The sequence below is a fragment of the Hyla sarda genome, chromosome 2, assembly GCF_029499605.1.
Source record: "Hyla sarda isolate aHylSar1 chromosome 2, aHylSar1.hap1, whole genome shotgun sequence".
NCBI classification, from domain to species: Eukaryota; Metazoa; Chordata; class Amphibia; order Anura; family Hylidae; genus Hyla; species Hyla sarda.
In genome coordinates, this window is record NC_079190.1 from 215,509,218 (window position 1) to 215,536,573 (window position 27,356).

At 46.0% G+C, this 27,356-nt stretch overlaps 1 protein-coding gene and 1 long non-coding RNA gene across 15 annotated transcripts in view; one reads left to right on the forward strand and one right to left on the reverse strand.

Moving 5' to 3' along the window:
- LOC130355746 (uncharacterized) overlaps nucleotides 1-23,364 on the forward strand; it is a 36,929-nt gene extending 13,565 nt beyond the window's left edge. The window contains exons 3-4 of the long non-coding RNA XR_008888647.1: nucleotides 21,194-21,340; nucleotides 23,260-23,364. This is a non-coding gene — a long non-coding RNA (uncharacterized LOC130355746). The remainder of the gene's footprint in view (nucleotides 1-21,193; nucleotides 21,341-23,259) is intronic.
- The window catches only part of MSI2 (musashi RNA binding protein 2), a 710,736-nt gene that overhangs the window by 207,212 nt on the left and 476,168 nt on the right, over nucleotides 1-27,356 (reverse strand). For all 14 annotated transcript variants that reach the window (XM_056556335.1, XM_056556336.1, XM_056556333.1 and 11 more), the window contains exon 8: nucleotides 23,290-23,372. In XM_056556335.1, the coding sequence (XP_056412310.1) occupies nucleotides 23,290-23,372 (83 nt within the window). The remainder of the gene's footprint in view (nucleotides 1-23,289; nucleotides 23,373-27,356) is intronic.

The window sequence follows — 27,356 nt, forward strand, 5'->3', positions numbered from 1 at the left end:
ATGGCTGAAATACAAGCTTTGGAGGAGAGGAGAGCAGAATTACTGGCGAAGAGTGGTCCATTTAAAGAAAAATTGGAAAATGGAGAAAGATTCAAGATAATGGAGGAAAAGGAAAATAAAAGGTTGATGGGGCTGCAACCTGAGAGCCAGGTGGATGATGCGGAGGAGATGGAGGAAGAACAACAGCCAGATCCACCTGGTGGCCTGCGGCAACAGCAGCAGGCCCCGTACAGTGGGCCCCCTGCACAGCAACCAGCAGTATCACCTGCCGACTCAGGGGAGGACAGTGACAGCAGCTACCAGGGAGGGGCGCTAATGGCCCAGATACGTATGCTGGAATCCCCAGTGTGTCCTCAGAATCTGGTGTTTGGAGAGGAGCTCCCAAATGAGGCACCTGGGGGTAAGAAGAAGAAGACCAAGCCAAAGCAGCAAGAAGTGGTGAGTTACATCTACACCCCCCTCCCTGTAAACCCTGAGTCGGCCGCAGGGTCAGCTCATTGTGCAAGCCCCGTTACCCAGCCCAGCCCGTGTTCTGTGGTGGACTCGGTGCAAAGGTGCGGGGAGAGTACAGATACTAAAAGGGCGCAGAGCTCCGTGCCTGTTTGCAGTAGCAGGGATGGAGCAGAGAAGGCATCGGCCGCAAGGCCGTACAGTGAGGGCGGCCCAGCGGTGGGCATAGAGGCAGACTCCGGTGCTGTAGTTCGCTCCCCTGTGGGAGAGGGGGGTGACTCAGTGCCGGAGGTAGTCGTGGTGGCTAAGGGAAAAATAGATTCTCCCAAAAGGAGAAAAAAACTTTTGTTTTGCATTGGCGCCGCTGATCCAGATCAGCGGCGCCCAGGAGCAGGACATTCTAGTACGGATGAGGCGGAGGGTACCGGTAAAAACAGGGCTGGGGCCGCTAATAAACAGGCTAGGCAGGCTTCCCGGTCCTTGTATAAGGGACCGGTGACCTGTCCTGTGGTGATGGCTCCAGCCCTGGTACCCAGTGATGCTGACAGTACAAAATCTGCGCCAGAACGCACCGGTCCAGCCAGTATGAATGTGGAGGTTAATGTTGGAGTGACTGAGGGTGTGAAAGAGGGGAATACTTCATCTGTTACTAAAAATCTGTCTGGGGCTTTGAATAGTGGTTTGGGCTGTAGCACGGGTGGAGGTATGGGGGGCACATCAGCTAAAATAGGGGTCAATGGTTTGGGTATGGATTATGTGGAGGAGGGTGGTGAAGGGGCACAGATTAGTGGTGGAAATGTAGGGCCTGGTCCAGTTGCACCCCCAGCGGTGGCAGCACCCATCCGCAGCTACGCGAATGTCACCGCTGGGTTAAGGGGGGCAGCTTCCTCGTCCTCTGGCTCTGGGGAGAACAGTTTGCAGCAGCGTCTCCTGGGGGCCTTAAGGAGAGGGGAGAGATCGATCAATGTAGAGGGTAGGGAGGTTGATCTATCCTTCTGGATAGAGAGACATGGTCTTTCAGCCTTCCGAGAGGAAAGAGGGGGGGATAATGTGTGGTCCCTCCCTACAGCCGGGCCAGGTGGTCTCCGTAGGAATGTGGTCCGGCTGAGGTGGAGAGGCAGTGATACATGTCCTCCAAGATCTAAAGTTGTTGAGCTTCTGCTGAAGTTGGGCTTTAAGGCAGCTGACATCTATGCCTTGATACATCCTTATGGTACCCCTGAGTTCGATATCAGCTTTGTTCGGCCGGAGGGGCTTGAGCTCTTCTGGTCGAATTATGAGTTGGTAAAGAATGAGCCCGGCTGGCGAGACTTTGCCATTCAGGCAGTGTCTCGCCAAAATAATGTCAAGAAGGTGACCGTTTTAACCCGTAATGAATCGCTTTCTTGTATTGACATCATGACGTGGCTAGGTCGGTATGGTGAGGTGGTGGAGGTCCCAAAAAAGAACAGGGATGAATATGGCATCTGGTCAGGGGCCTGGACGTTTATGGTCAAGCTTAGGCGTTCAGGAAACACCGTTACCCATATACCATCTGCGACCTTCCTCGGAAGGGATCGTATCCAGATCTTCTACCAGGGTCAGCCGAAGCTCTGTCACAGATGTGGTGACCCCACACATTTTAGTGCCAATTGCACTGTGCAGAAGTGCACTCTGTGTGGGGAAATAGGCCATCTCGCTACATCTTGTGCAGAGATTAGGTGTCACCTGTGTGGTGACTTAGGTCACCCATTCAGTCGCTGCCCTCGTTCCTTTGTCAACGCGGTTGTTGCCCCGGTGGGAGTAAGCCGTGAGGTGGATTCTGCTGGGGGGATGGCTGTCGGGGATGAAGGGGTGCAGGGGCCAGGGAAGAAAAGTAAGCAGAAGACGCCTGCCCAACTGAGGCGTCTCGAGAAGCGTCAAAGGGACAGGGAGATTCAGGACTCACAGGAGCATCAACCAACTGGGGTGACTCCTGATCCTGTCCCTGCGGCCAGTCTTACTGCTGAGGCCCTGGGGGATAGTGAACTGGATGAGGAGACTGGAAGGATCCACAAAGAGGGGGATGCCGTCTCCTCACTGTCCTCCCATGGTGGGAGCGCGGATGAGGACAGTGGGGGATGGGCAGAAACAAAGCGGGGTACTCGGAAGAATAAGAAAAGGAGAGATGTAAGATCTTCTCCCACCTGCCAGATGCCAAAGGAAGGTACAACTGATCTCCCTCTGATTGGTCTCTCCAACCGGTTCCGAGCCCTCCGCGACATTTCCTCTTCGGAGGAGGGGGTGGCTGGGGGTGAGGTTCCGGATGTTGCGGTAGGGCTCACAGGAGACGCTGAGTCCTCTCTCCCTGGGGAATCTATGTCTTCAGGGGGGGAGACAGGCCCAGAGTCAGGGGACGAGGAAAATGTATATAAAGGGAAAATGGACACATCTATTTCACTTAAAAGGGGTAAACCATCATCTGATGAGGAGGGTGGTGGGGTGGATGGGAAGGATGGTGGGAAAAAGAAAGCTGTCTAACTCAATCACCCTTGATGGCGGCACCCTCTCCGTTGACCCTGGCATCCATTAATGTTGCCAGCATAAAGTCAGATGCGGCTCGATTTGCGGCCTATGATTTTTTTGCCCATATTAATGCTGATATTTTATTTTTGCAGGAGACCAGGCTAACAGATATGTCATCTATCTACAAGGCTAAAAGAGAGTGGAGGAATGGGCCCTCCTACTGGTCTCTTGGGGCCGAGCCGTATAGCGGAGTGGCGGTCCTTTTTACCGCAGCGGTAGAATGCCGACGGGTTATCGAGTTAGAAATGGGGAGGTGCCTGATCTTAGATGTCCTCATGAAGGGACAAGAACTTCGCCTTATTAACATCTACGGCCCACAGTCTAAGTGGGACCGGAAGTGTCTCTTTATGAGGATCAAGCCCTATCTTTTTACAAGTCGGCAGGTGGTCTTTGGAGGGGACTTTAATGCTGTCACGAGGCCCCAAGACAGGGGAGGTGCCAGAGACAAGCTGACTTATGATAGCGTCGCCCTTAATAGCATAGCAAGTGAGGCTCGCCTGGTGGATGTCCACATCCGGTACACCCCAGGCCACGCGGGATTCACCTATCATAGGGGTAGTTGTAGGTCTAGGATAGACAGGTTTTATTTAAAGGAGGAGGCCGTCTCTTCAGCAGTATCTGTTGTTGAGGTGGAGTTCTCCGATCACTGTTTAATTTTGTTTTCTCTGAATGTCGCAGAGAACCCCCGGATGGGCAGAGGCTATTGGAAGCTGAATTCGTCTCTCTTGGAAGAAGCGGAGATAAGACAGTCCTTTGAGGATTTTCTTCAGAGCCAGGTACCATTGCTGGGCCTTTGTAACAGTAAGTCAGAGTGGTGGGAGATCTTCAAGGAAAGGGTTGCGAGATTCTTCCGCCAGCTCTCGGGCCTCAGAAGCCTAAACAGGTACCGTTTGTACCAGGGCCTGAGGAAGAAACTTGAGAACCTTGTCTCGACTGGAGGTAGCCGAGAGGATATCTCCAGAGTGAAATCCTTGCTGATGAGGTGTCAGTACGATAGGCACGCATCTTTGGTTTTTGAGAGGGATTACGGGAAGTACCGCTCGCCTGACCCTTACAGAAACTGCAAGATGTCAGTGAATAGTAAAATAGTCTCAGGACTGATTGATAGTACGGGATCCTTGAAAAGGTCCAGATCAGGGATCTTGGAGGTCGTCAGATCCTTCTACTCGCACCTCTTGGGAAGGAAGGACCTAGATCGAGATAAGGTATCAGCTTTCTTGGCTGAAACCGTCCCTGAACCAGGAGTAGACCCCTCTCTTGACGTTTTGACAGAGATGATCCGGGAAGAGGAAGTCAGGATGGCTATTGATGGGCTTGCCCTCAAGAAGTCACCCGGTCCGGATGGCTTAACATCTGAGTTCTATAAGACCTTTAAGGACACTTTGGTTCCCCTCTTGACTGCGGTTTTTAATGAGTGTCTATCCTCGGGCACTCTGCCAAAGTCAATGAGGAGGTCAGCGCTGATCATCCTGTCAAAGGGTAAAGACCCGTTCCACATTGAGAATTGGCGTCCCATAGCGCTTCTCAATGTGGACCGAAAGATTCTGGCAAAAGTGCTGTTTAACCGGCTGGTGGAGTTTGCACCCCGGCTCCTTTCGGGGGCTCAGAATTGCTCTGTTCCGGGCCGCAGTACATTTAGTGCTGTGCTCAGTGTCCGAGAGGCTGTGGAGCAGGGTAGGGCTGGCCACTGGAAGGGGTACTTGCTGTCCTTGGATCAGGCAAAAGCGTTTGATCGGGTTAACCATGAGTACCTCTGGTCTGTTCTTCTGAGATATGGCCTGCCGGGGGGGTTTGTGGATTGGCTTAAGATCTTGTACGCAGGGGCAGAGAGTTTCCCGCTTGTGAATGGTTGGATTGGCCGCTCTTTTGAGGTTGGGTCTGGCGTCCGTCAGGGTTGTCCTTTGAGCCCGTTGCTGTACGTGTTTGCAATTGATCCTTTCCTTAGGAGGATTGATTGTGGACCGTTGGCGGGGGTGAGAATGGACCTGGCGGTGCCGGATTTGGCTCTGAGGGCGGTAGCGTATGCTGATGATGTCACCGTGTTTGTCTCCTCACAAGAGGAAGGCCAATGGGTGATGTCAGAGGTGGACCGCTACTCGGAGGCATCCGGGTCCAAGATCAACCGGGATAAGTGCGAGAGTCTCTGGCTGGGAGGGGGAGATCCTAGTTTTGATCTCCCGGACGCCCTTCCAGGGCCCCAGGAATCTGCAAAAGTTCTCGGCATCGAATTTGGCCAAGGGGATTACCCCAAACAAAACTGGGACAGCAGGCTTAAGATCGCCGCTCAGAAGGTGGATCAGTGGAAGGGTTGGTCTTTGACCCTCCGGGAAAGGGTTAACCTGATCAAAACATTCCTGCTCCCTTTACTGATATACCTGGGCAGTGTATGCATGTTGCCAGAACCTCTTTGGACCCGGGTCTACAGTATGTTCTTCCAGATGTTATGGGGGAACAGACTGAACCTAGTGAAGAGGGAGGTTACTTACCGTACGAGGAGACTAGGGGGGTTGTGTATGGTCAACCCTGTGGTGTTCCTAGTGAATACCTTTCTTAAGACCAATATAGCAAACCTCTGGTCAGAGAGGGCTCCTCCGTGGGTATCCTCCTGTAGGGGATGGTTTCAGCCTTTCTTCCAGGAATGGGAGACAGGAGGGCAAGTGAAGGATCTTCGCACACCACACGGGCATCTCCCGGCTTATGCTACCCCGGTTCTGAAGGTTATTCGTCGGTGGGGTCTGGGGATGTGGGAGATTAGGACTCTGTCGAGGAAATTTCTTGACAAGAGGGTCCTGTCTTCTCATTTCCAGAGGCCATTGGCGCTCAAGGACTGCCCAAGTCGGGATCTGGAGGTGGGTTTAGAGCTTTTGAATTCTATCAGGATCCCCTTGAAGTTTTGGGACTTGACTTGGCGCTGCTTCCATGGGAAACTGTGTGTGAGGGACAATCTGAAGTGCAGGAGCTGTGATGACCGGGGATGTCCCCGCGAAGAGTGTGGAGGCATGCTGGAAAGCATGGAGCATTTTCTGCTTCATTGTCCCTTTAACACAGAGGTTTACACCAGGGTGGGCGCTTCCATTGGTTGGCCTCGGCTGGCCAGTCTATCCTATGCGGAATGGGCCTATGGGGCATTCAGAAACCTTGGAGGCTGGGACCGGTGCACTTTATTCCTAGTCAGCTCAGTGGTTAGGTACTACACGTGGAACGCACGGTGTTTAGTGTCGACGCAGCGTAAAATCCTCCCTGTGGATGTGGTGGTTAGGAACATTCTCGGTGACCTGGTGAAGGTGCGTTCTCTGGAGTACGAGAGGCTGGGTGCTGGCAGGGCCTCTCATCTATGGAGGGGCTCTGCCTTTAAAGTGCCTTAGCCTGTTGTCCCCCCCTGGTGGTGGGCTGATGCTGGCACATTAGTCTTTTTGTTTTGAGCAGTTGGTTTATGGTAATATAGGGCTTGCAGGCACTGAACTTGAGCTTTAGGGGTTTGTTGTTTGGCTTATAGTGTTATATGTATTTGTTATTGTATTTATTGTTGTAGTCTATTTGTATACTTATGTATTGTATATATTGTTAGTCTGTGTATTTTGTTTGTGTTGGGTTTTATTATTTTGTATATATTATTATTATTGTTGTTGTTGTTATTCTTTTTGGTATATTACTGGTATTGGGTTTTTGGTTTTGCAACTGGGCCAGGAAATTCACATTTAGTATTAGTGTATATAGTTTATTAGTATGGTATGGGTATTATGGGTATTATAGGAATATGTCTTTTGTAAATATTGTATATATTTGTTTGTGTGCAGGAATGAGTGTGGGGTGGACCGGTGTTGTATTTTATGCTATTGTGTTGGTTTTATGATCATTATATTGAAATGTTCTGTCGGATATGATATGTTTATGTTTTGTAATTTTTTTTATTGTTATGTTTGAAATTTTAATAAAAGATCTACAGGATATAACTCAGAATCAGTACAGGATAAGTAATGTATGTACCCAGTGACCCCACCAGCAGAATAGTGAGTGCAGCTCTGGGGTATAATACAGGATATTACTCAGAATCAGTACATGGTAAGTGACCTCACCAGCCTCCAGATATTGCAAAACTACAACTCCCAGCATGCCTAAACAGCCATTGACAGGCTTTGGCTGTCCAGGCATGCTGAGAGTTGTAGTTTTGCAACACTTGGAGGGACATTGGTTGGGAAACACTGTTGTACACAGTGACCACACCAGCAGAATAGTGAGTGCAGCTCTGGAGCTCACATGTATATGCTGTATATTAGTGTCTTCCAACCAGGGTGCCTCTAGCATGCTGGGTGTTGTAGTTTTGCAACAGCTGGAGGCACTCTGGTTAGGAAACACTGCTGTATACAGTGACTTCTCACCAACAGATTGCAGGAAGAACTCAACACACTACTCACCTGGCTGCTCTGGGAACTTTAGCTCCGCACTCCAAGTCACATGATCGTGACATCACCACAGGTCCTCAAATACATCACCCTCTCCAGCATTCAGAAGGTACAAAGCAGGTCCTGATCGGACAGTCACTGCCATTATGTTCTGTGTGGAGATCCCTGTTTTTTGCTGACTGCCGACCAGAACCTGCATGATGCAAAGGGAAAGGGGCCCCCTTTCTTTCCTGGCCGTGTGGGGCCCGGAGCAGGAGCTCCAAAAGCTCCAATGATAATCCGGCCCTGCTCTCTCATCTTTTTAAGTGGGATAACTATACTTTTTTGCCCCTCTGTAAGTAAGTATACACGTGAAACTCAGAACTCCATTATTAATAATTAACATTGAAACAATCGTAATAGACAATTTATTTATCTAGCTGATCATTGTAGTCATATAATATGCATAGAATAATTATACTTAATAATTATACTAATTATACTTAAACACTGGAACAATCTAGCTGATCATTGTAGTCATATTATATGCATAATATAGTTTAAGTATAATAATATAGTTTATTATTAATAATGGAGTTCTCTGAGTTTCACTCACTTGTATACTTACCTATTGAGTTCAGAGATGACACAGTGGATGTGCCAAAATAACTAAGTCCGGTGACATGCGCAATGCACTGATAACATCTCCGTTGTAGCTAAGTGTCGGCACACGTGCAGTACAGCGTGAGTGCCGATGAAGGAGAAGTTCCCTGCGTGCATTGTTTTGACATGCGTGGTGCTAGCAGATGAGGACGGGGCCATGGAGCGGCGCCTGTTTATGAGTCAGGGACCGGAATGGACGGGTACTACTGACGTCTTTGCAGTATGAGCTGATCATTGGAGCAGTTTGATACCTGACCCAGGTAGTAATTAGCAAATTAAAGATCTGATTGGATATTAACTAATAATCTTTGGTATGGCAAGTGTGATTGGTCCTTCGGAATGGGCGATTGAGAATGATGCAACAGGGAATGCTTATAAATATCCCCACCGCCATATTTGATCTGCCATTGCCACTCATGCCTCTTAAGAACGCCGTTGTAATGGCGAAACATGAGGAGGCTGGCGATTCAGTGTTTTTAAGTGCTTACCAGAGCGGATAACAATATTGTGGCACCTGCAGGGCATCTATGATAGCCATTGAAGTGTTAACTCCTTAACCAGTTAAGGACGCAGGACGTACAGGTACTCCCCCGTTCCCGAGTCCTTAAGGACTCAGGGTGTACCTGTACGTCCTGAGTCCCGTTACCGGGGATTAAACCTTTCTCCCGAGCTTCAACACTTCAAACCCCGTGGGTCCCGACTGCTATTAGCAGCCTGGACCCAGGGTTAACGCCGGGCACGGCCGATCGGACCGATGTCCGGCATTAACGCAATCAAAGTTGATCACGGTGTCTAAAGTGAAAGTAAAACTACCCCTGCAGCTCAGCGGCAGAATCGCAATGTCCCGATCAGCTTACTGGATGACAATAGGGTCCTCATCTGCCTCCTCATCGTCCGATCGGCAATCTACTGCTCCAAGCCTGCTCAGCAGAACTAAAAAGTTGTTAAAAAAAATTATTTTATTAAAAAAATAAGCCCCCCCCCCTAATTAAAGTCTGAATCACCCTCCTTTTCCTATTTTTTTAATAAAATAATGTAATTAAAAAAAAACTAATCATATGTGGTGCCGCCGCGTGTGTACATGTTCGAACTAATAAAATATAAGGTTAGCTAAATCGCACATACACGGAAAAAAAAATATCAAAGTCCAAAATTGTGCATTTTTGGTCACTTCATATTTGATAAAAATATTGATAAAAAGCGATCAAAAAGTTCAATCAAAACAAAAATGGTACAGATAAAAACTACAGACCACGGCACAAAAAATGAGCCCTCATATAGCCCCGTAAGCGGAGAAATAAAAAAGTTATAGGGGGGGCGGGTCACAATATGACAATTTTAAACATACTAATTTTGGTGCATGTAGTTATAATTTTTTAACCAATTGCCAGCTCGTACTGAGATTGCAACCACTTTATAGCGCTGGCTCCCGACTCGAGCCCGCGTCATATCGGCCGCCCCCCCCCCCCCCGCTGATTCCTGTAGCGTTAATAGCCAACATGTGTCCCGTAAAAGGGGACAAATGACCTCCCACCCGAAAAGAATGTTCGGGTGGGGACGTCCCTTCAGGCAGAGGGAGGCTTAGGGGTGCCCGACTTGGCCACAAACCGGTCGGAATGGTTATCAGACTTCCAGGAGGGACGGGCCTTGAAGGAAGGAGCCTTCTTATCCTGTGAGGGCGCCGACCCAAGCCAAAAGACCGAAAAGGCCAAAAGGAAGTCTACTTCCTGCGGGAATCGGTACAGCGAGACTTATTCTGCAGCAATAAGGAGCTTTTACCTCCAGTAGCCTCGGAGATAATCTCATCCAGGCGTTTTCCAAAGAGTCGGGTCCCAGAGAAAGGAAGCTCAGTGAGAGATTTCTTAGAAGCTGCATCGGCATCCTAGGTTTGAGCCACATAGAGCAACGAATCGCCACCAGGTTACCTGTGGAAAAAAGCTGTACAACGGGCAGACTGCGGAGCAGCAAAGCACAAATCAGCTCCAGCATTGGAGAATTGAAGTGCAAGATCCGCCAAATCTCCCGAAGGGGCCCGGACAAAATACCCTGGCAGAGCTGGGAAGACCAGACAGAAAGGGCTTTGGACATCCAAGCAGAAGCGAAGGGAAGGAAACAAAGATGAACCCGCCGCTTCAAAGGTGAATTAGGGCAGATTAATTGAGTTCGACAGATGGGAAACCGGAGGATCCACAGCCGGAGGAGATGTCCATTTCACAATAAGTTCCCGGGCAAAGGGAAACTGCGCTTTAACCTTCTTAGTCCCATGAAAGCGTTTGTCTGGATGCTTCCATGCTGATTCCAATAAGGTGTCAAATTCAGCATGAGAGCTGAAAACCTTAGGAGAGTGGTAGGAGCGATGAAAAAAAACTTTTGGAGCTGGGTCCGAAGTTCCAGGGCCCTCTAGTGGAATGTGTCCCTGATGGCAGACACCAAGTTGTCTACCATGTCGCACGCGCTGGCTCGGTCCTCTGGATCAGAGGCAGAACCCGACACCTCATCTTCCAGCTCCCCAGAAGAGTGGGAGCGGGTGAAGGTAGCCTAAGGTGAAGGCAAAACGGACCTGGCACGCAGACCTGGAGACATAGGATGGAGACCTGGAGAGCAGGGGATCTTCTGTGGGGCCAGGGAGGAGGAGCGAGTCCTATAAGGAGAGCGCCTGTCCCAAGCTCTGGATTCCAGAGAGGATCCAGAGGAGAACACCCTAGGGCACTTGTGAAATCAGAAAAAATACCGATCAGGGGAGGGTGAGCAAGCTTCTCTGGAGGTCTGTCGTAAGGAAGACCTCTTCAATGCTGTCGATTTTCGCGCCAGGTCGCCAGAAAATCGACAGAGAGGGTGGAAACCCATCCCAGGGGGTGGGGGGGATTGGGGGGAGCAGAGCCTGCACGTTCTGGAATGAAGGACCAGGGCGCGCAGTGGTGCAGGCAAGACAGGTCGGTTCAGCAGAACCACCAGGCATTTAAGTTTTGCAACCCACACAAGCATAATAAGTGACCAGGGCCACAGTGACCTGTCTGGCCGGGGGGTCGGGCGTGGGTTTGGATGGGGGTGTAACAAAAAGGAAGACGGCAAAAAGAAAATGGAGCAGTCTTACGTGGTGTCTGTGTCCCTCAGATGGAGATAAGAAGAAGGCTGTGCGGTAAGAGCCGACCCTCACAAAGAGAGAGAAAGAGGAGGGGGGGCTAAACCTAAAGAGCAGGGGGCGGGGCCATAGCACTGGCCTGGCCCTCTTTGGGAAGAAATTACCCCTGCAGCGTGTGTACTGCAATGGTAGGAAGATAATGCTGCCCCCCCCCCCAGTTGAAAACCCATAGGACAGGAGAAAAGGGACAAGATCCCCACCGAAATGGCAGCCGGCGGGGAGTGGGCGGAGCTAATTGCCACGATTAATACTAATGGCCTCAATTAATACCCCCTGCGCTCCGAATGCTTTCCTGGAGTGCGTCCGGAGAAGAGAAAAAGCTGACGGTCATGTGCAGGCAGCGTGGCCGACAGAGAAGATAAACCCCCGGCGCTCCGGTTGCCTCACATGTGGAGGCGGCCGAAGTGAAAGTAAATGCCAGCCATGCGCGCGCAGCACAGATGCCAGTTAAGTAGGGCTGTTAAAACACCCCAGTGAAAATAACATTAATCACTGTATTAAGCACCACTGCTTCTGTCCCCTGATTTCAGAATGGCCGAGCAAGAACTGCCCCTAGAAAGAATAAAAAGGAGTGGGTCCAAAACAGGGGGGCTACAGAGGTTGAGAATCCTGAGTAAAAGATAGATTCCTAGGAAAATGAGGGGGGCGGGATGAAGGAGAAGGAAATACTTACCTTGTCCCGAGAACCTTACCTACTGAAGTCTTCGGCCAGCTATTATACGCCTGCATCATGCAGGGCTGAGACAGCGAGACGAGCAGGGTAGATAGGGGGACCTGGACCCAGGGGTGCAAACCCAGGCGCTGACTGGTGGCAAGAAGGGGTTGACAGTGCACATGTGCCCCTTCTTCGCAAATGGGGGAACAGTGAGCGCTATGCTCCTGAGCCCCCACGTAAAAAGAGAGAAATAAAAAGGGAGAAAAAAGCTCTATATACATGTCCCTAAACTAAAAAATCCAGACCTGTGTCTGCCTCCTACAGGCACTAAACTAAAACTGATTAGATCAGGGTCTGTAGGCTGGGTATATTCTGCTGGAAGGGGCAGACTTCTTTTGTTGCCTAGTGGCAGCAGCATATTCCCACAGTCTCTGTGTCCTCCAATGGAGCCAAATGAGGAATGGCATTTTTTTTTTCATTTCACCGCACAACATTTTTTCTCTTTTCGTTCCGCTGCAGATTATGTTTTAAAATAAGTAATGCCAGTACAAAGTACAATTGGTGATGCAAAAAACAAGCCCTTATATGGGTCTGTAGGTGCAAAATTGAACGCGTTATGATTTTTTGAAGATGAGGAGGAAAAAACGAAAGTGCAAAACAAAAATCGAGTCCTTAACCCCTTAAGGACTCAGCCCATTTTGGCCTTAAGGACTCAGACAATTTAATTTTTACGTTTTCATTTTTTCCTCCTCGCCTTCTAAAAATCATAACTCTTTTATATTTTCATCCACAGACTAGTATGAGGGCTTGTTTTTTGCGTGACCAGTTGTCCTTTGTAATGACATCACTCATTATATCATAAAATGTATGGCGCAACCAAAAAACACTATTTTTGTGGGGAAATTAAAACGAAAAACGCAATTTTGCTAATTTTGGAAGGTTTTGTTTTCACGCCGTACAATTTACGGTAAAAATGACGTGTGTTTTTATTCTTAGGGTCAATACGATTAAAATGATACCCATTATTATATACTTTTATATTATTGTTGCGCTTAAAAAAAATCACAAACTTTTTAACCAAATTAGTATGTTTATAATCCCTTTATTTTGATGACCTCTAACTTTTTTATTTTTTCGTATAAGTGGCGTATGGGGGCTCATTTTTTGCGCCATGATCTGTACTTTTTTTTTATACCACATTTGCATATAAAAAACTTTTAATACACTTTTTATAATTTTTTTTTAAATAAAATGTATTAAAAAAGTAGGAATTTTGTACTTTTTTTATTTTTTTTCATTCACGCCGTTCACCGTACGGGATCATTAACATTTTATTTTAATAGTTCGGACATTTACGCACGCGGCGATACCAAATATGTCTATAAAAAATGTTTTTTACGCTTTTTGGGGGTAAAATAGGAAAAAACGGACGTTTTACTTTTTTATTGGGGGAGGGGATTTTTCCCTTTTTTTTTACTTTTACTTTTACATTTTTTTAAATTTTTTTTTACACTTGAATAGTCCCCATAGGGGACTATTCATAGCAATACCATGATTGCTAATACTGATCTGTTCTATGTATAGGACATAGAACAGATCAGTATTATCGGTCATCTCCTGCTCTGGTCTGCTCGATCACAGACCAGAGCAGGAGACGCCGGGAGCCGCACGGAGGAAGGAGAGGGGACCTCCGTGCGGCGTTATGAATGATCGGATCCCCGCAGCAGCGCTGCGGGCGATCCGATCGTTCATTTAAATCGCGAACTCCCGCAGATGCCGGGATCTGTATTGATCCCGGCACCTGAGGGGTTAATGGCGGACGCCTGCGAGATCGCGGGCGTCGGCCATTGCCGGCGGGTCCCTGGCTGCGATCAGCAGCCGGGATCAGCCGCGCATGACACGGGCATCGCTCCGATGCCCGCGGTTATGCTTAGGACGTAAATGTACGTCCTGGTGCGTTAAGTACCACCTCACCAGGACGTACATTTACGTCCTGCGTCCTTAAGGGGTTAAGGTGAAAATGGGCTTAGTCTTTAAGGAGTTAATAAAGGGATCTTTGACCTTTGGTCCACCCTGGTATCAGTTTTAAAGTTTTTTGGGGATAACACTTTTAAAAGTAACTACACAATATAGGTTAAATTTTATGGGTTGTGTAAATAGTTTTTTTTTTTACCCCGGGTTATGGCCCTCGGGTTTGGTTGATAAATTGATTAACCCGTTAACGACCATGGACGTCTATACTTGTCCATGTGCCGTTAACGGGGTATGACGCAGGCTCCCGTCTCGAACCGGCCGGCCCCCAGCTGATTCCTGTAGCTGGGGGCCAGCGTTAATAGCAGACATGCGTCAATTGCGCCGCAGCCAGCTATTAACCCTTTAGATTACTGCTGTCAAAGTTGACAGCGGCGACTAAAGGTGCCTTTATCCCGTCCCTGGTGGTCCAGTGGTGCGGATCTCCCCCCACAGCGCGATCGCGGGGGGGCTGGTGATCCACTGCTGAGGTAGCCTAAGGGCTAACCTCTCCTGTAGTGCCGGCTCCTGCGCTCAGAATGATAAAGCCTGGCAGGACCAGACTTTATCAATCGAGCACAGAGCACACAGATCAATGTGGTTTTATGGAACCACATTGATCTGTATGAGGAATCTAATGATTCCTCCTAAAAGTCCCCTAACTAAAAGTGTAAAAAAAAAAAAAAAGTTTAAAAACACACACACACACACACACACACACTAACCCCTTTTCCCAAATTCAATATAAAAAATATATAAACATAATAAAAATAAACATATCTGGTATCGCCGCGTGAGTAAATTTGAGTAAATATATAGTTAATAAACCGAACGGTCAATGGCATACATGGAAAAAAATTCCACAGTCCAAAATAGCGTATTTTTGGTCACTTTTTTTAATACCATAAAAAAATGAATAAAAAGCAATCAAAAAGTCTGATCAAAACAAAATTGATACTGATAAAAACATCAGATCACGGCACAAAAAATTAGCCCTCATACCACCCCGTACGAGAAAAAATGAAAAAAAGTTATAGGGGTCAGAAGAGGACAATTTTAAATGTATTAATTTTCATGCATGTAGTTATGACTTTTTCCAGAAGTATGACAAAATAAAACCTATATAAGTAGAGTATCAATGTAATCGTATGGACCTACAGAAGATAAAGTGTCATTTTTACCCAAAAATGTACTGCGTAGAAACGGAAGCGCCCAAAAATTACCAAAAATTTTCTACAATTTTGTTGTACAATTCTTTTTTTTTTTCCGTTTCGCTGTAGATTTTTGGGTAAAATGACTGACGTCATTACAAAGTAGAATTGTTTGCGCAAAAAAAGCCCTCATATGGTTTTTTAGGTGCAAAATTAAAAGGGTTATGATTTTTAAAAGGTAAGGAGGAAAAAACGAAAGTGCAAAAACAGAAACGTGCTTCGTCCTTAAGGGGTTAAAAGGCTCCCTACTGCCCTTGGGTAGCGGAGTGCTATATAAGTATGGTGTAAACAATGGCTGTTATAGAGATCCAATGTGTCTGATAAAAAGGAACAGATAATGAAGCTAGCACTACTGCATTGGCACTGGCTGATACTGTTCTTATAGATGTAAGTGTATATGCCATATTGCTTATACACTGCTCAAAAAAATAAAGGGAACACTAAGATAACACATCCTAGATGTGAATGAATGAACTAATCGTATGGAATACTTTCATCTTTATATAGTTGAATGTGCTGACAACAAAATCACACAAAAATTATCAATGGGAATCAAATTTATCAACCCATGGAGGTCTGGATATGGAGTCACACTCACAATCAAGAGTGGAAAACCACACTACAGGCTGATCTAACTTTGATGTAATGTCCTTAAAACAAATCAAAATGAGGCTCAGTAGTGTGTGTGGCCTCCACGTGCCCGTATGACCTCTCTACAATGCCTGGGCATGCTCCTGATGAGGTGGCGGATGGTCTCCTGAGGGATATCCTCCCAGACCTGGACTAAAGCATCCGCCAACTCCTGGACAGTCTGTGGTGCAATGTGGCGTTGGTGGATGAAGCGAGACATGATGTCGCAGATATGCTCAATCGGATTCAGGTCTGGGGAACGGGCGGGACAGTCCACAGCATCAATGCCTTCCTTTTGCAGGAACTGCTGACACACTCCAGCCACGTGAGGTCTATCATTGTCTTGCATTAGGAGGAACCCAGGGCCAATCGCAGCAGCATATGGTCTCACAAGGGGTCTGAGGCTCTCATCTCAGTACCTAATGGCAGTCAGGCTACCTCTGGCAAGCACATGGAGGGCTTTGCGTCCCCCCCAAAGAAATGCCACACCACACCATTACTGACCCACCACCAATCCAGTCATGCTGGAGGATGTTGCAGGCAGCAGAACGTTCTCCACGGCATCTTCAGACTCTGTCACATCTGTCACACGTGCTCAGTGTGAACCTGCTTTCATTTGTGAAGAGCACAGCGTGCCAGTGGCGAATTTGCCAATCTTTGTGTTCTCTGGCAAATGCCAAACGTTCTGCATTAAGCTCAACCCCCACCTGTGGATGTCGGGCCCACATACCACCCTCATGGAGTCTGTTTCTGACCGTTTGAGTGTACACATGCACATTTGTGGCCTGCTGGAGGTCATTTTGCAGGGCTCTGGCAGTGCTCCTCCTTGCACAAAGGCGGAGGTAGCGGTCCTGCTGCTGGGTTGTTGGCCTCCTACATGTCTCTTGATGTACTGGCCTGTCTCCTGGTAGCACCTCCATGCTCTGGACACTATGCTGACAGACACAGCAAACCTTCTTGCCACAGCTCACATTGATGTGCCATCCTGGATGAGCTGCACTACCTGAGCCACTTGTGTGGGTTGTAGACTCCATCTCCTGCTACCACTAGAGTGAAAGCACCGCCAGCATTCAAAAGTGACCAAAACTTCAGCCAGGAAGCATAGGAACTGAGAAGTGGTCTGTGGAGAAGGATGTCACATATCACGTCATACATTGTTATTAGTGTCCTCTCATCTTCCCCTATGTCACAGTCAATGGTGCCCCCTCAACTCCCTATGTCACAGTCAGCGTCACCAACAACAAAAACTGTTCTACTTACCTCTGTCTCTGTTCCAGTGCTGATACCCCGATTCTGCATGCAGTAGGCACTCTAATGTTCCATGAGCAGCGGATATCACATTACTGCCTCTGCCAAACAGCAGACTTGGCAGCTATAGTACATGCTCCTGACGTCCACTGTTCATGTAACACCAGCACGCCGAACCGCAGGCAGAAGTGGGGGAGAGATAAGCGCAGGAACAGAGAAACAGTTTTTGTTGGGGTTGGGGGTTTCGTTATATAGGAGGTAGCACCCCATTCAAATTAATCTTCCACCCTTAAAGGGGTACTTCGCCCCTAGACATCTTATCCCCTATCCAAAGGATAGGGGATAAGATGTCAGATTCCCGAGGTCCCGCTGCTGGGGACCCGGGGATCGCCGCTGCGGCACCCCGCTATCATTACGGCGCAGAGCGAGATCGCTCTGCACGTAATGACGGGCAATACAGGGGCCAGAGCATCGTTACGTCACGGCTCCGCCCCTCGTGACATCACAGCCCGCCCACGTCAATACAAGTCTATGGGAAGGGGGCGTGGCGGTCATCACGCCCCCTGCCATAGACTTGCATTAAGGGGACGGGCTGTGATGTCATGAGGGGCGGAGCCATGACGTCACGCTGCTTCGGCCCCTGTATCGCCCGTCATTACGCACAGAGCGAACTCGCTCTGTGCAGTAATGATGGCGGGGTGCCGCAGCGGCGATCCCCGGGTTCCCCAGCAGCGGGACCACGGCGATCTAACATCTTATCCCCTATCCTTTGGATAGGGGATAAGATGCCAGGGGCGGAATACCCCTTTAAAAGGGTTTATTCAGAATTGGAAAAACAAAGCTGATTTTTTTCGAAAAACAGCACCACCTATGTCCTCAGTTTGTGTGTGGTATTACAACTTTGCTCCATTCACTTCGGTAGAACTGAACTGTAATAACACACACAGCCTGAGGACAAGCGTGGTGCTATTTCTCACATAGATCAGTTCAGTTTTTCTAATCTTGGACAACCCCTTAAAAAGTGCCTTAAAACACGACTGGGGATTCTATGTCATGTCTAAATCTCTCCCAGAAAGGGAAAGTTACCCATCTGTGGACAGCTATTTTAGGGTTCTTGCCCCTTGTCAGCACAGAGAGAGTGCTAGCCGTTTGGATAAGAGGCCTTTGATGGGGGATTGAGGGGGCAGTGTGTCTCCTTAAGCATACCACTAAACTGCTGTATGGAATGTTATAAGTCATGCAATGTTCTATGGGGAAAAAAGTATGCAAAGCAGCTGTCCTTCAGAAGCAAAAGAGCTGCCCCCCTTTTGGCAGTAAAATACATTGGGCAGTTGCATGACATTATTGTATGTGAGCATACATGAGTACTATTGTACTGCTAATGGGCACTACATAGCAGCATTCAGTATGATGTGGGTATAAGGTCTTCTAGGACATTACTATTGAGGAACAGCTTGTTGGAGTTCACAATTTCAGGGTGACCATAGCTACAGTATTGCTCCCTCCTCCTGTCCCAACACAAACTTGTTCATCGTGATAACCACTAGAGATGCTCTGAATCAATATGGATTTTATTGAAAATGAACAACTGGAAAAGTTAGCATAGCAAATGTTTTAATGATTGAGATTGTCATTTCTCTCAATGTTATATGAAGTAGGGCTTAGAAATACGTAAATCAGTTGACTTCACATCCCATTGCTGTGGAATTCTTCACTACGACACAAGAGTCTGTTGACATAATTGGTTTTAGTGCTCTAAATTAGTTTCCGAGTAAAGGTGCCCCTTCAGAAAACGCCTTCTAATGGAGCGATTAGTGAAACAGTCAGTGATCCAGTACAGTATTAGGGACAAAAAGGATTTAAATAGAGTTAATGTAAGGAATTTCTTTTAGCCCTGTTGTATGTAACGGTAAGAACAAAATGAACAATATTATTTCCGTGCCCTAGGAAAGAATTAGCAAGTCAAATATTGAGTCAGGCCTCCAGCATATGCTAAGAAGATTGCTTTGATCTCATCCGCTCTAAAAGCTCCATTATTGAATTTATACTCTGTGAACATATACAAGGCCAATATACAATGCATACATAACTACACTGTTGGAAGAAGCAGGGAATGGTGCTTGACAAAGAGTAAGAAGGAAATAAACTGATTCTGCTCACCATCAAGAGCACCAGCGCCATATCTGGGAGCAGAGCACAGGGCTAGAGATATATAGAAAAATCTAATGTGACAGCAGATAAGAACCATTTGGCCCATCTGGTCTGCCCAGTATTCTGCATATTATCAATAGTCCCTGGTCCTATCTTATATGACGGATAGCCTTATACTAGAGCTGGGCGGTATGACCAAATATGTGTATCACGGTATTTTTGTAACTTATGGCGGTTCCACGGTATATAAGGGTATTTCTCCCCCCACCTCTTAAATCATGTGACCCGCGAGCGCTGTTCTGCTCCCCCCCCCCCCCAAAATTAGTGCCCATCAGGGTACTACTCAGATATGTCACCAGCATGCGTGCAGGACAAGATCGTATCATATCATATCGTGCAGGACAAAAATTTCGGTATTCGGTATGAACCGGTATACCGCCAAGCCCTACTTTATACCTATCTCTATCTTATATTCTTATATAACTGATAGACTGATTATATGACGTATGCCTATCCCATGCATGTTTAAATTCCTTCACTGTATTTGCAGCGACCACTTCTATAAGATGATTATTCCACGCATCCACTACTCTCTCAGTAAAGTAATACTTTCTGATATTGCTTTTAAGCCCTTCATGACCCAGCAAATTTCTTTTTTTTTTTGGCTAACTTTTTTTCCTACTTACATTCTAAGACGCATAACTTTTTTATTTTTCCACTGACAAAGTTGTATTAGGGCTTATTTTTTGTGGGACAAGTTGTATTTTTAATTTGCGCTCTTAATTTTATCATATAATGTATTACATTGCAATAAAATAAAATATAATGTAAAGCACAATTGAAATAAATATGGAATTGTGCAATTTTGTGGGGCAATAATTTTTTCGGAGTGCACTATACGGTAAATTTGATATGCTAACTTTATTCTATGGATTCCAATGATGCTAAACTTGAAAAAGAAAACAAAAATTGTTTCATGCCATGTCCTGACCCCTAGAACTTTTTTTTATTTTTCAACCTATAGCGCTGTGTTAGGGGTCTGGGATGAGATGTGACCAAAATTTTGGCATTTGGATTTTTTTTTTTGTGTTTATACCATTGACCGTGCAATATCAGGAATGTCATTATTTAATGGTTAGAGTGGTACTTTTTTTTTTTTTTTTTTAAATCAACTGGTGCCAGAAAGTTAAACAGATTTGTAAATTACTTCTATTATAAAAATCTTAATCCTTCCATTACTACTTAGCTGCTGAATACTACAGAGGAAATTATTTTCTTTTTGGAACACAGTGCTCTCTGTTGACATCATGAGCACAGTGCTCTCTGCTGACATAGCTGTCCATTTTAAGAACTGTCCAGGGTAGGAGAAAATCCCCATAGCAAACATATGCTGCTCTGGACAGTTCCTAAAATGGACTGATATGTCAGCAGAGAGCACGGTGCTCGTGATGTCAGCAGAGAGCACTGTGTTCCATAAAGAAAATAATTTCCTCTGTAGTATTCAGCAGCTATTACGTACTGGAAGGATTAAATGGGTATTCTGGCCAAAAACATTTGATCCCCTATCCAAAGGATAGGGGATAAAATGTCTGATCACGGGGGGCCCACCGCTGGGACCCCCCGCGATCTCCCTGCAGCACCCGCATTTCATGCTGGAGCTGTGTCTCCAGTTTTGGAAACCTCCGGGTTTCCGGGATTGGGGACGTGAGGTGACGTCACGCCACGCCCCCTCCATTCATGTCTATGGGAGGGGGCGTGACGTCCTGCGCCCTGCGCCGTTAAGGAGCTAAAGTTTCTAATATTATTGGGACCAGTGCCTTAGCTCTTTTCAGCAATGCCACTGAATCTCTCCATGCACTGACTTTATGGTCAGCAAATGACTGAAGAACCTACTTAAGTTGACCTCTAAGCAAGAGGGGAAAGGGGGGGGGTTATTAATAATTCCCCCCTTTCTTTTCCCCTCTTGTTTAGTGGGTATTCCGTGGCGACCCAGTAGTGATACTTTCTTTAGTAACCCAGTTGACACATTGGGGTTGGGATTTTAAATGTGTGTTTCTCACCCTTTTACGATATCATTTAATAAAAGTTGTATTTCTTTCTTTAACAGATGACTGAAGAGGCAGAGCTGAAGTGACAGGCCAGCAGCCTGAACCAATGATGAGACAGGAGATGGATTTCAGACTCCACACTGTAGTCGCAGATCACTGCACTGCCCTAATGGGAGTAAACTAAAAAGATCTGAAGAAAATAAATTGTGAGAAAGTGTCCTATTGGCTTACATATCATTTCATTCACATTATTTTTTATCTAACAACTGCACATTTGTATTGCAACCTTGATATGAGTGATTGCAACCTCTGTACAGCACTGTGGAATATGTTGGTGCTGAATAAGTAACAGGAAATATTAAAATTCTGAGCAACTCAGCAAGGCCTGGTGTTATTTAAATGAACTGGACAGAATTTCCATTTATGTATCATTAGTCAGTCTACAAGACTTATTTTACGTTATTGTTCCATTAGTGATATCTACATAGTCCATTTTCTGTTGCAGAACATCTATAAGGGCGCTGCTTAGTTGTGTGGTCTTTCAATACAAGACAGAGCCCCTACTCATTACCAAATATTTATTACATGCAGCCACTGCATGCGGAAGATGTGGGAGGGGGAGACAAATTGTATGCTATCTTTGGGAAATATAGATCACCATTTTCTACACTGCAATAAAGAGAACAAAATGGGGTCTTTGTATAGAATACCATGGCAAGAGATGTTTTTACGTATGGTCTTTATGTGTTTATATGTACTTGCTTTTTAAATACAGTATGACTAAACACTAGTAGATGGACAGAGTTATAATCTCTAGGTAACTGCTCACAAACATACCAGAGATCCAGTCACTGGCGGTAACTTTACATACCGGGGGTGCTCTACAAGAAGTCAGTGCAACAGTACAAAGAATCGTAGAAAGAATGTGGCCCTCCCCTGGATTCTTTATCTTTAAAGGGGTACTCCAGCCCCAGCGTTCAGAACATTTAGTTCAGAACACTGAATGTTGGCTGCGGGGTCGTGACGTCACGGCCACGCCCCCTCAGTGCAAGTCTATGGGAGGGGGCGTACGCCCCCTTCCATAGACTTGCATTGAGGGGGCGTGGCCATGACGTCACGACCCCGCAGCCCACACCCAGCATTCGGAACTAAATCTTCCGAAGGCTGTGGCAGTGGAGTACCCCTTTAAAAGTGTTTCCTAAATCCAGACTGCAGTGTACACAGACAGGCACAGTAATATCAGCATTTGATTGGCCTATGGCCATGCTGCATCACTGTGAAAATTCCCTGAGGCCTTGGGTAAGCATCAGAGATGCAAAATGGCTATAGGTCAGAAGGACGCAGTACTGTGCCTGTCTGTGTATGCTGCAATCTGGAATACGCCCCTTCCCATAGACTTGCATTGAGGGGGCGTGACCATGATGTCACGACCCCGCAGCCCACACCCAGCATTCAGAACTAAATCTTCCGAATGCTGTGGCAGTGGAGTACCCCTTTAAAAGTGTTTCATAAATCCAGACTGCAGTGTACACAAACAGGCACAGTAATCTCAGCATTTGATTGGCCTATGGCCATGCTGCGTCACTGCAAAGTGGCTGTAGGCCAGGAGGACGCAGTACTCTGCCTGTCTGTGTATGCTGCAATCTGGAATAAAGGGACTTTTAGTAAAGAAAAAAAAAAAAAAGTAAGATCCACATTTTGTCTACATTGATGATTATGCAAAATAATGAAGAAATAAGTATTAATCTGGTATAAACATAATGCACGCTGCTAATACATAGGCATCAGGATTCACATGTGGTTATTTATATGGGAGGCCACATTACATAAACATACTGACCATACTGTATAACATTATGAACATTAAAAATATGTTTATACATTCAGGATTTCAAAGAGAATTTAGGAACGTTTTTTTATCTCCGCAACAGAATAAATATATGAAAAATAAAAGGCAAGTCCATGTTTTAATGGATTCTCCTTTAAAAAAGCTGCAGATTAGCCCCATTAAAGAACAGGATCAACGTCGATAGGAATCCGAGGATCAGCCTTAGATATCAGCTGCAGATTTTCTTGTAAAACACATTTGATTTAATCCTGATATCTTTATCTTTCGATTCTATAGGGTTATCTAGAAAGGAGAATGAGAACATACCATTTTGTTGTTTATTTCATGGAAATGAATCTCACAGACTTTCTCCACAACATCTTCATTTTCAAAGGTTACAAAACCAAAACCTGCAAAAGAAAATGATGTTATATAAAGAGGAGAAAATCCGCCATTTTTCCAGTATTTATTTATTTAAGTGAAATCACCGCAAAGTAATGCAACATATACAGACTCTAGTGAAATAAGAATAAAAGAATGAAAATACATTTGTTTACTTGCTTACTAAAGACCAACCAAACTACTAACATACAGGATCGCAGTTGTAAATGTATTTTATTTTTTATAATAATATAATAATACTGATAACCATACACTACATAGGAGACAGGAATATACCAAAAGAGTTAGGTGGATAAAGTACAGTGTAAATAGAGCAAGCAAAACATATTGTAATCTAAAAGAGAAATAGAAAAATGTACCTAAATATCTGAGCAAATGGACAAACAGATCTCAAATTGCAATAAAGTACCATATACAGTGACCCCTCAACCTACGATGGCCCCGACATACGATAATTTCAGCATATGATCACTCTCAGAGGCCATCGCATGTTGAAGACAGCATCAACATACAATGCTTTTTTATGTCGGGGCCATCGCATAAACGGCTATCCGGCAGCGCTGACTGCTTCAGCTGCCACCAGATAGCCATTTACGGTGCCCCGTGTGGTCCGCTGACGATCACTTACCTGTCCTCGGGGCTCCGGCGCATCCTCTTCGGGATCCTCTGCATCGTCGGCGCTCTCCATCGACGTCATCACGTCGCTGCGCACGCCGTCCCGTCATCCAATAGGAGCGGTGTGCGTAGTGACGTGATGGCGGCGACAGAGAGCGCGGTTGCCGGGGAAGCAGAGGCCTTGCCTGAGCGTCGGGGACGCGGCGACAGCGATGGACGGCGACATCCCGGGCAGCGGTGACAAGTGGTGACGGTCCGGAGCGGCGGGGACAGGTGAGTACAACTTCCTCTAACAATGGTCTGCAACCTGCGGACCTCCAGATGTTGCAAAACTACAACACCCAGCATGCCCTATACTTTACATTGCACGTATCCCTCAACATAGGGACCATACATTGAGGGACCACTGTACTTAACTCAGATCAGCAAGCATGAAAGTTTATTGCTACTGGAAGGGGAGGATTATACACTCTATTAAAATACGACATGCTCTAGTCTTGCCCCATCAGGCAGAATACTTTAGGGGCCTTCTGTGCCGCCATTTTACATATTAGGTTATAGGCAGGATCTGCAGTCCGTTAACTGATGTATATAGTTTTATTTAGAGAGAACAGAGCTCTCAGTGAACACCAAAACTAAGACTACAAGATAGACCCATAGGCAAGACTGCTGTGTTGATGGGGGATCTTTCTATGGTAAGGTAGCACAGGTTAGTGAATTACATTACCCCACTTCTAGAGCATAAATGTCACCCCTGTCCAGCAATATGCCCACGATAGCAACTTAACAAGAGCCAGGAAGAGCCTTGCATGGTAAGATATGGTTAAAGGGGTATTCCAGTGAAAAACATTTTTTTTTTTTTCATATCAACTGGCTCCAGAAAGTTAAACAGATTTGTAAATTACTTCTATAAAAAAAAAATCTTAATCCTACCAGTACTTATCAGTTGCTGAAGTTGAGTTGTTCATTTCTGTCTGTCTCTGCAGACACCTCTCTGTCTGTCTCAGGAACTGTCCAGAGTAGGAGCAAATCCCCATTGCCTCAGGAACTGTCCTATGGGGATTTGCTCCTACTCTGGACAGTTCCTGAGACAGACAGACAGGTGTCTGCAGAGAGCACTGTGGTCATACAGAAAAGAACAACTCAACTTCAGCAGAATACCCATTTAATCCCATGTGTTAGATCCTAGCCACCTGCTTCTCTCCAAGTGTACGTAGCTGAAGCCACTAGCTGGCTAAGAAAAAATATTCATAACATAATGTTCTGCCTCAGGAAAATGGCCTATATACAAAGGAAATCAATTACAATAGTGCACCTGCCTCTTTTTTAAATGTAAATTCTTTTTTTCATCTTTTTTTATTACAAAACTCCACTACAGTAGAATCTAGAATTAACAGATCAATGTTCCCAAAAAAAAAAAAAAACATATCTATTATCTGCAATAAGTGTCACAAATATTCCCTTGGGGTATTCCCATCTGGACACTTATGATTTATCCAAAGGATGCACCTATCTTGGGACCTATGGTTCTTCAGCCTGTTTGCAGCTGCTTGAGGTGGTCAGGAAGCTAAAAAAAAAAAAAAAAAAGCTGAACGGGCTGTTTTACACACTTTATGGAGTACTGTAAACTGTGCTGTTTCCGTAACCTAAGGCCCCTTTCACGCTATAAAAATTCATCCGTAATGAATGTCCGTCATAAAAATCTTGAAAATCGGCCATTAGAAAATCCTTAACGGCCGTTAGAAAAATCCCATAGACTATAATGGGATTTTCTAATAGCCGTTTTAACCCGTTATCGACCGTTATTAATAACAGCCGTTATTTTGTGATGGGCAAATGAACGGAAGAAATAGTGCATGCACTATTTCTTCCGTTCATTCGCCCATAACAAAATAACGGCTGTTATTAATAACGGTCAATAACGGGTTAAAATGGCTATTACAAAAATCCCATAGACTATAATGGGATTTTCTAACGGCTGTTAGGCTAAGTTTCCACTTGGTTCTTTTTCTGGCAGTTTTTGAGCCAAAGCCAGAAATGTATTCAAAAGGAATGGGAAATATAAAGGAAGGACTTGCACTTCTCCTCCCTTATGGATCCACTTCTGAATTTGGCTCAAAAACTGCAGTGGCAGTTTTCCAAAAACTGCCAGAAAAAAAAAACAAGTGGAAACCTAGCCTTAGGGATTTTCTAATGGCCGATTTTCAAGATTTTAATGACGGACGTTCATTACGGATACATTTTTATAGTGTGAAAGGGGCCTAAGAAGTTATGTAAAACACAGCTCCCAGTGCTACACTGTTTGCCCACCTTCTATTAATGTCTAAGGGATTCAGAAAAAAATTGTATAAAACAGCTACCAAGGCTTTTTTTTCCAGCTTCCTGACCACCTCCAGTTGCTGCATGTAGGCCTGAGGGGGTCAGAAGACATTAGATCTCGAGATAGGTGCAGATTCTAGAGGGGGACCTGCATCTATTAAACATTTATGGCACATCTTGTGGATCTTCCTTAAAGGAGAACTCCAGAACATAAAAACTGTCCCCCCCATAGTGCCGGCAGTAAAAAAATAAAGATGTACATACCTTCCTCCGCTCCCCCGGGGCCTTCGGTAACCGGCTCCGGCCTCCGCCGTGATCCTCTTCCTGGTTGCCGGTGGTCAGAGAGTCTTACTGCACTCACCAATCACTGGCTGCAGTGAAGTCCGACTCGGCAGACGATAGGCTGAGCTGCAGTGTGACGTTTTCGGCCCCGGCCGCAGGTGCCGGTGTAGAGAAGAATTTTGTGCCCTGAAGCTCTTTCACACTGCCGCTCATCCTATCGCCGGCCGAGTCTGACTTCACTGCGGCCGGTGATTGGCTGAGCGCAGTATGATTCATCCGACCACCAGCAACCAGGAAGTGGATCGCGGCGGAGACCGGAGCCGGTTACCGGAGGCCCCGGTAGAGCGGAGGAAGGTATGTACATCTTTATTTTTTTACTGCCGGCAGTATGGGCGACAATTTTTTTGTTCTCCTTTAACAATCCACATGGAAATACTACTTTATTAACTTTAATTTAATTTAGGCCAGAAATAGGACCATGGGGACATTGCTATCCGCATACACTTCAATCATTCTTTTGGCGGCAGAATTTCAGCAGTGGAAGCTTAGCAGTTGAAATTCTGTAGTGTGCACTGTGCAGCAGAATCCCATTGACAGCAACATATTTTTTGAGCGTGATTTCTAAGCGGAATTACACTCAGTATGAACCTAGCCTTACAATTACACCGCAGAAGCAGTGACACCTGTAGGCAGGTATATTAAATGAAACTGTATAAAAAATACAAGGCAGTTCCTTTAAAAAAGGGCTTTTAGGATGATCAGCTGATCGTTCTGGG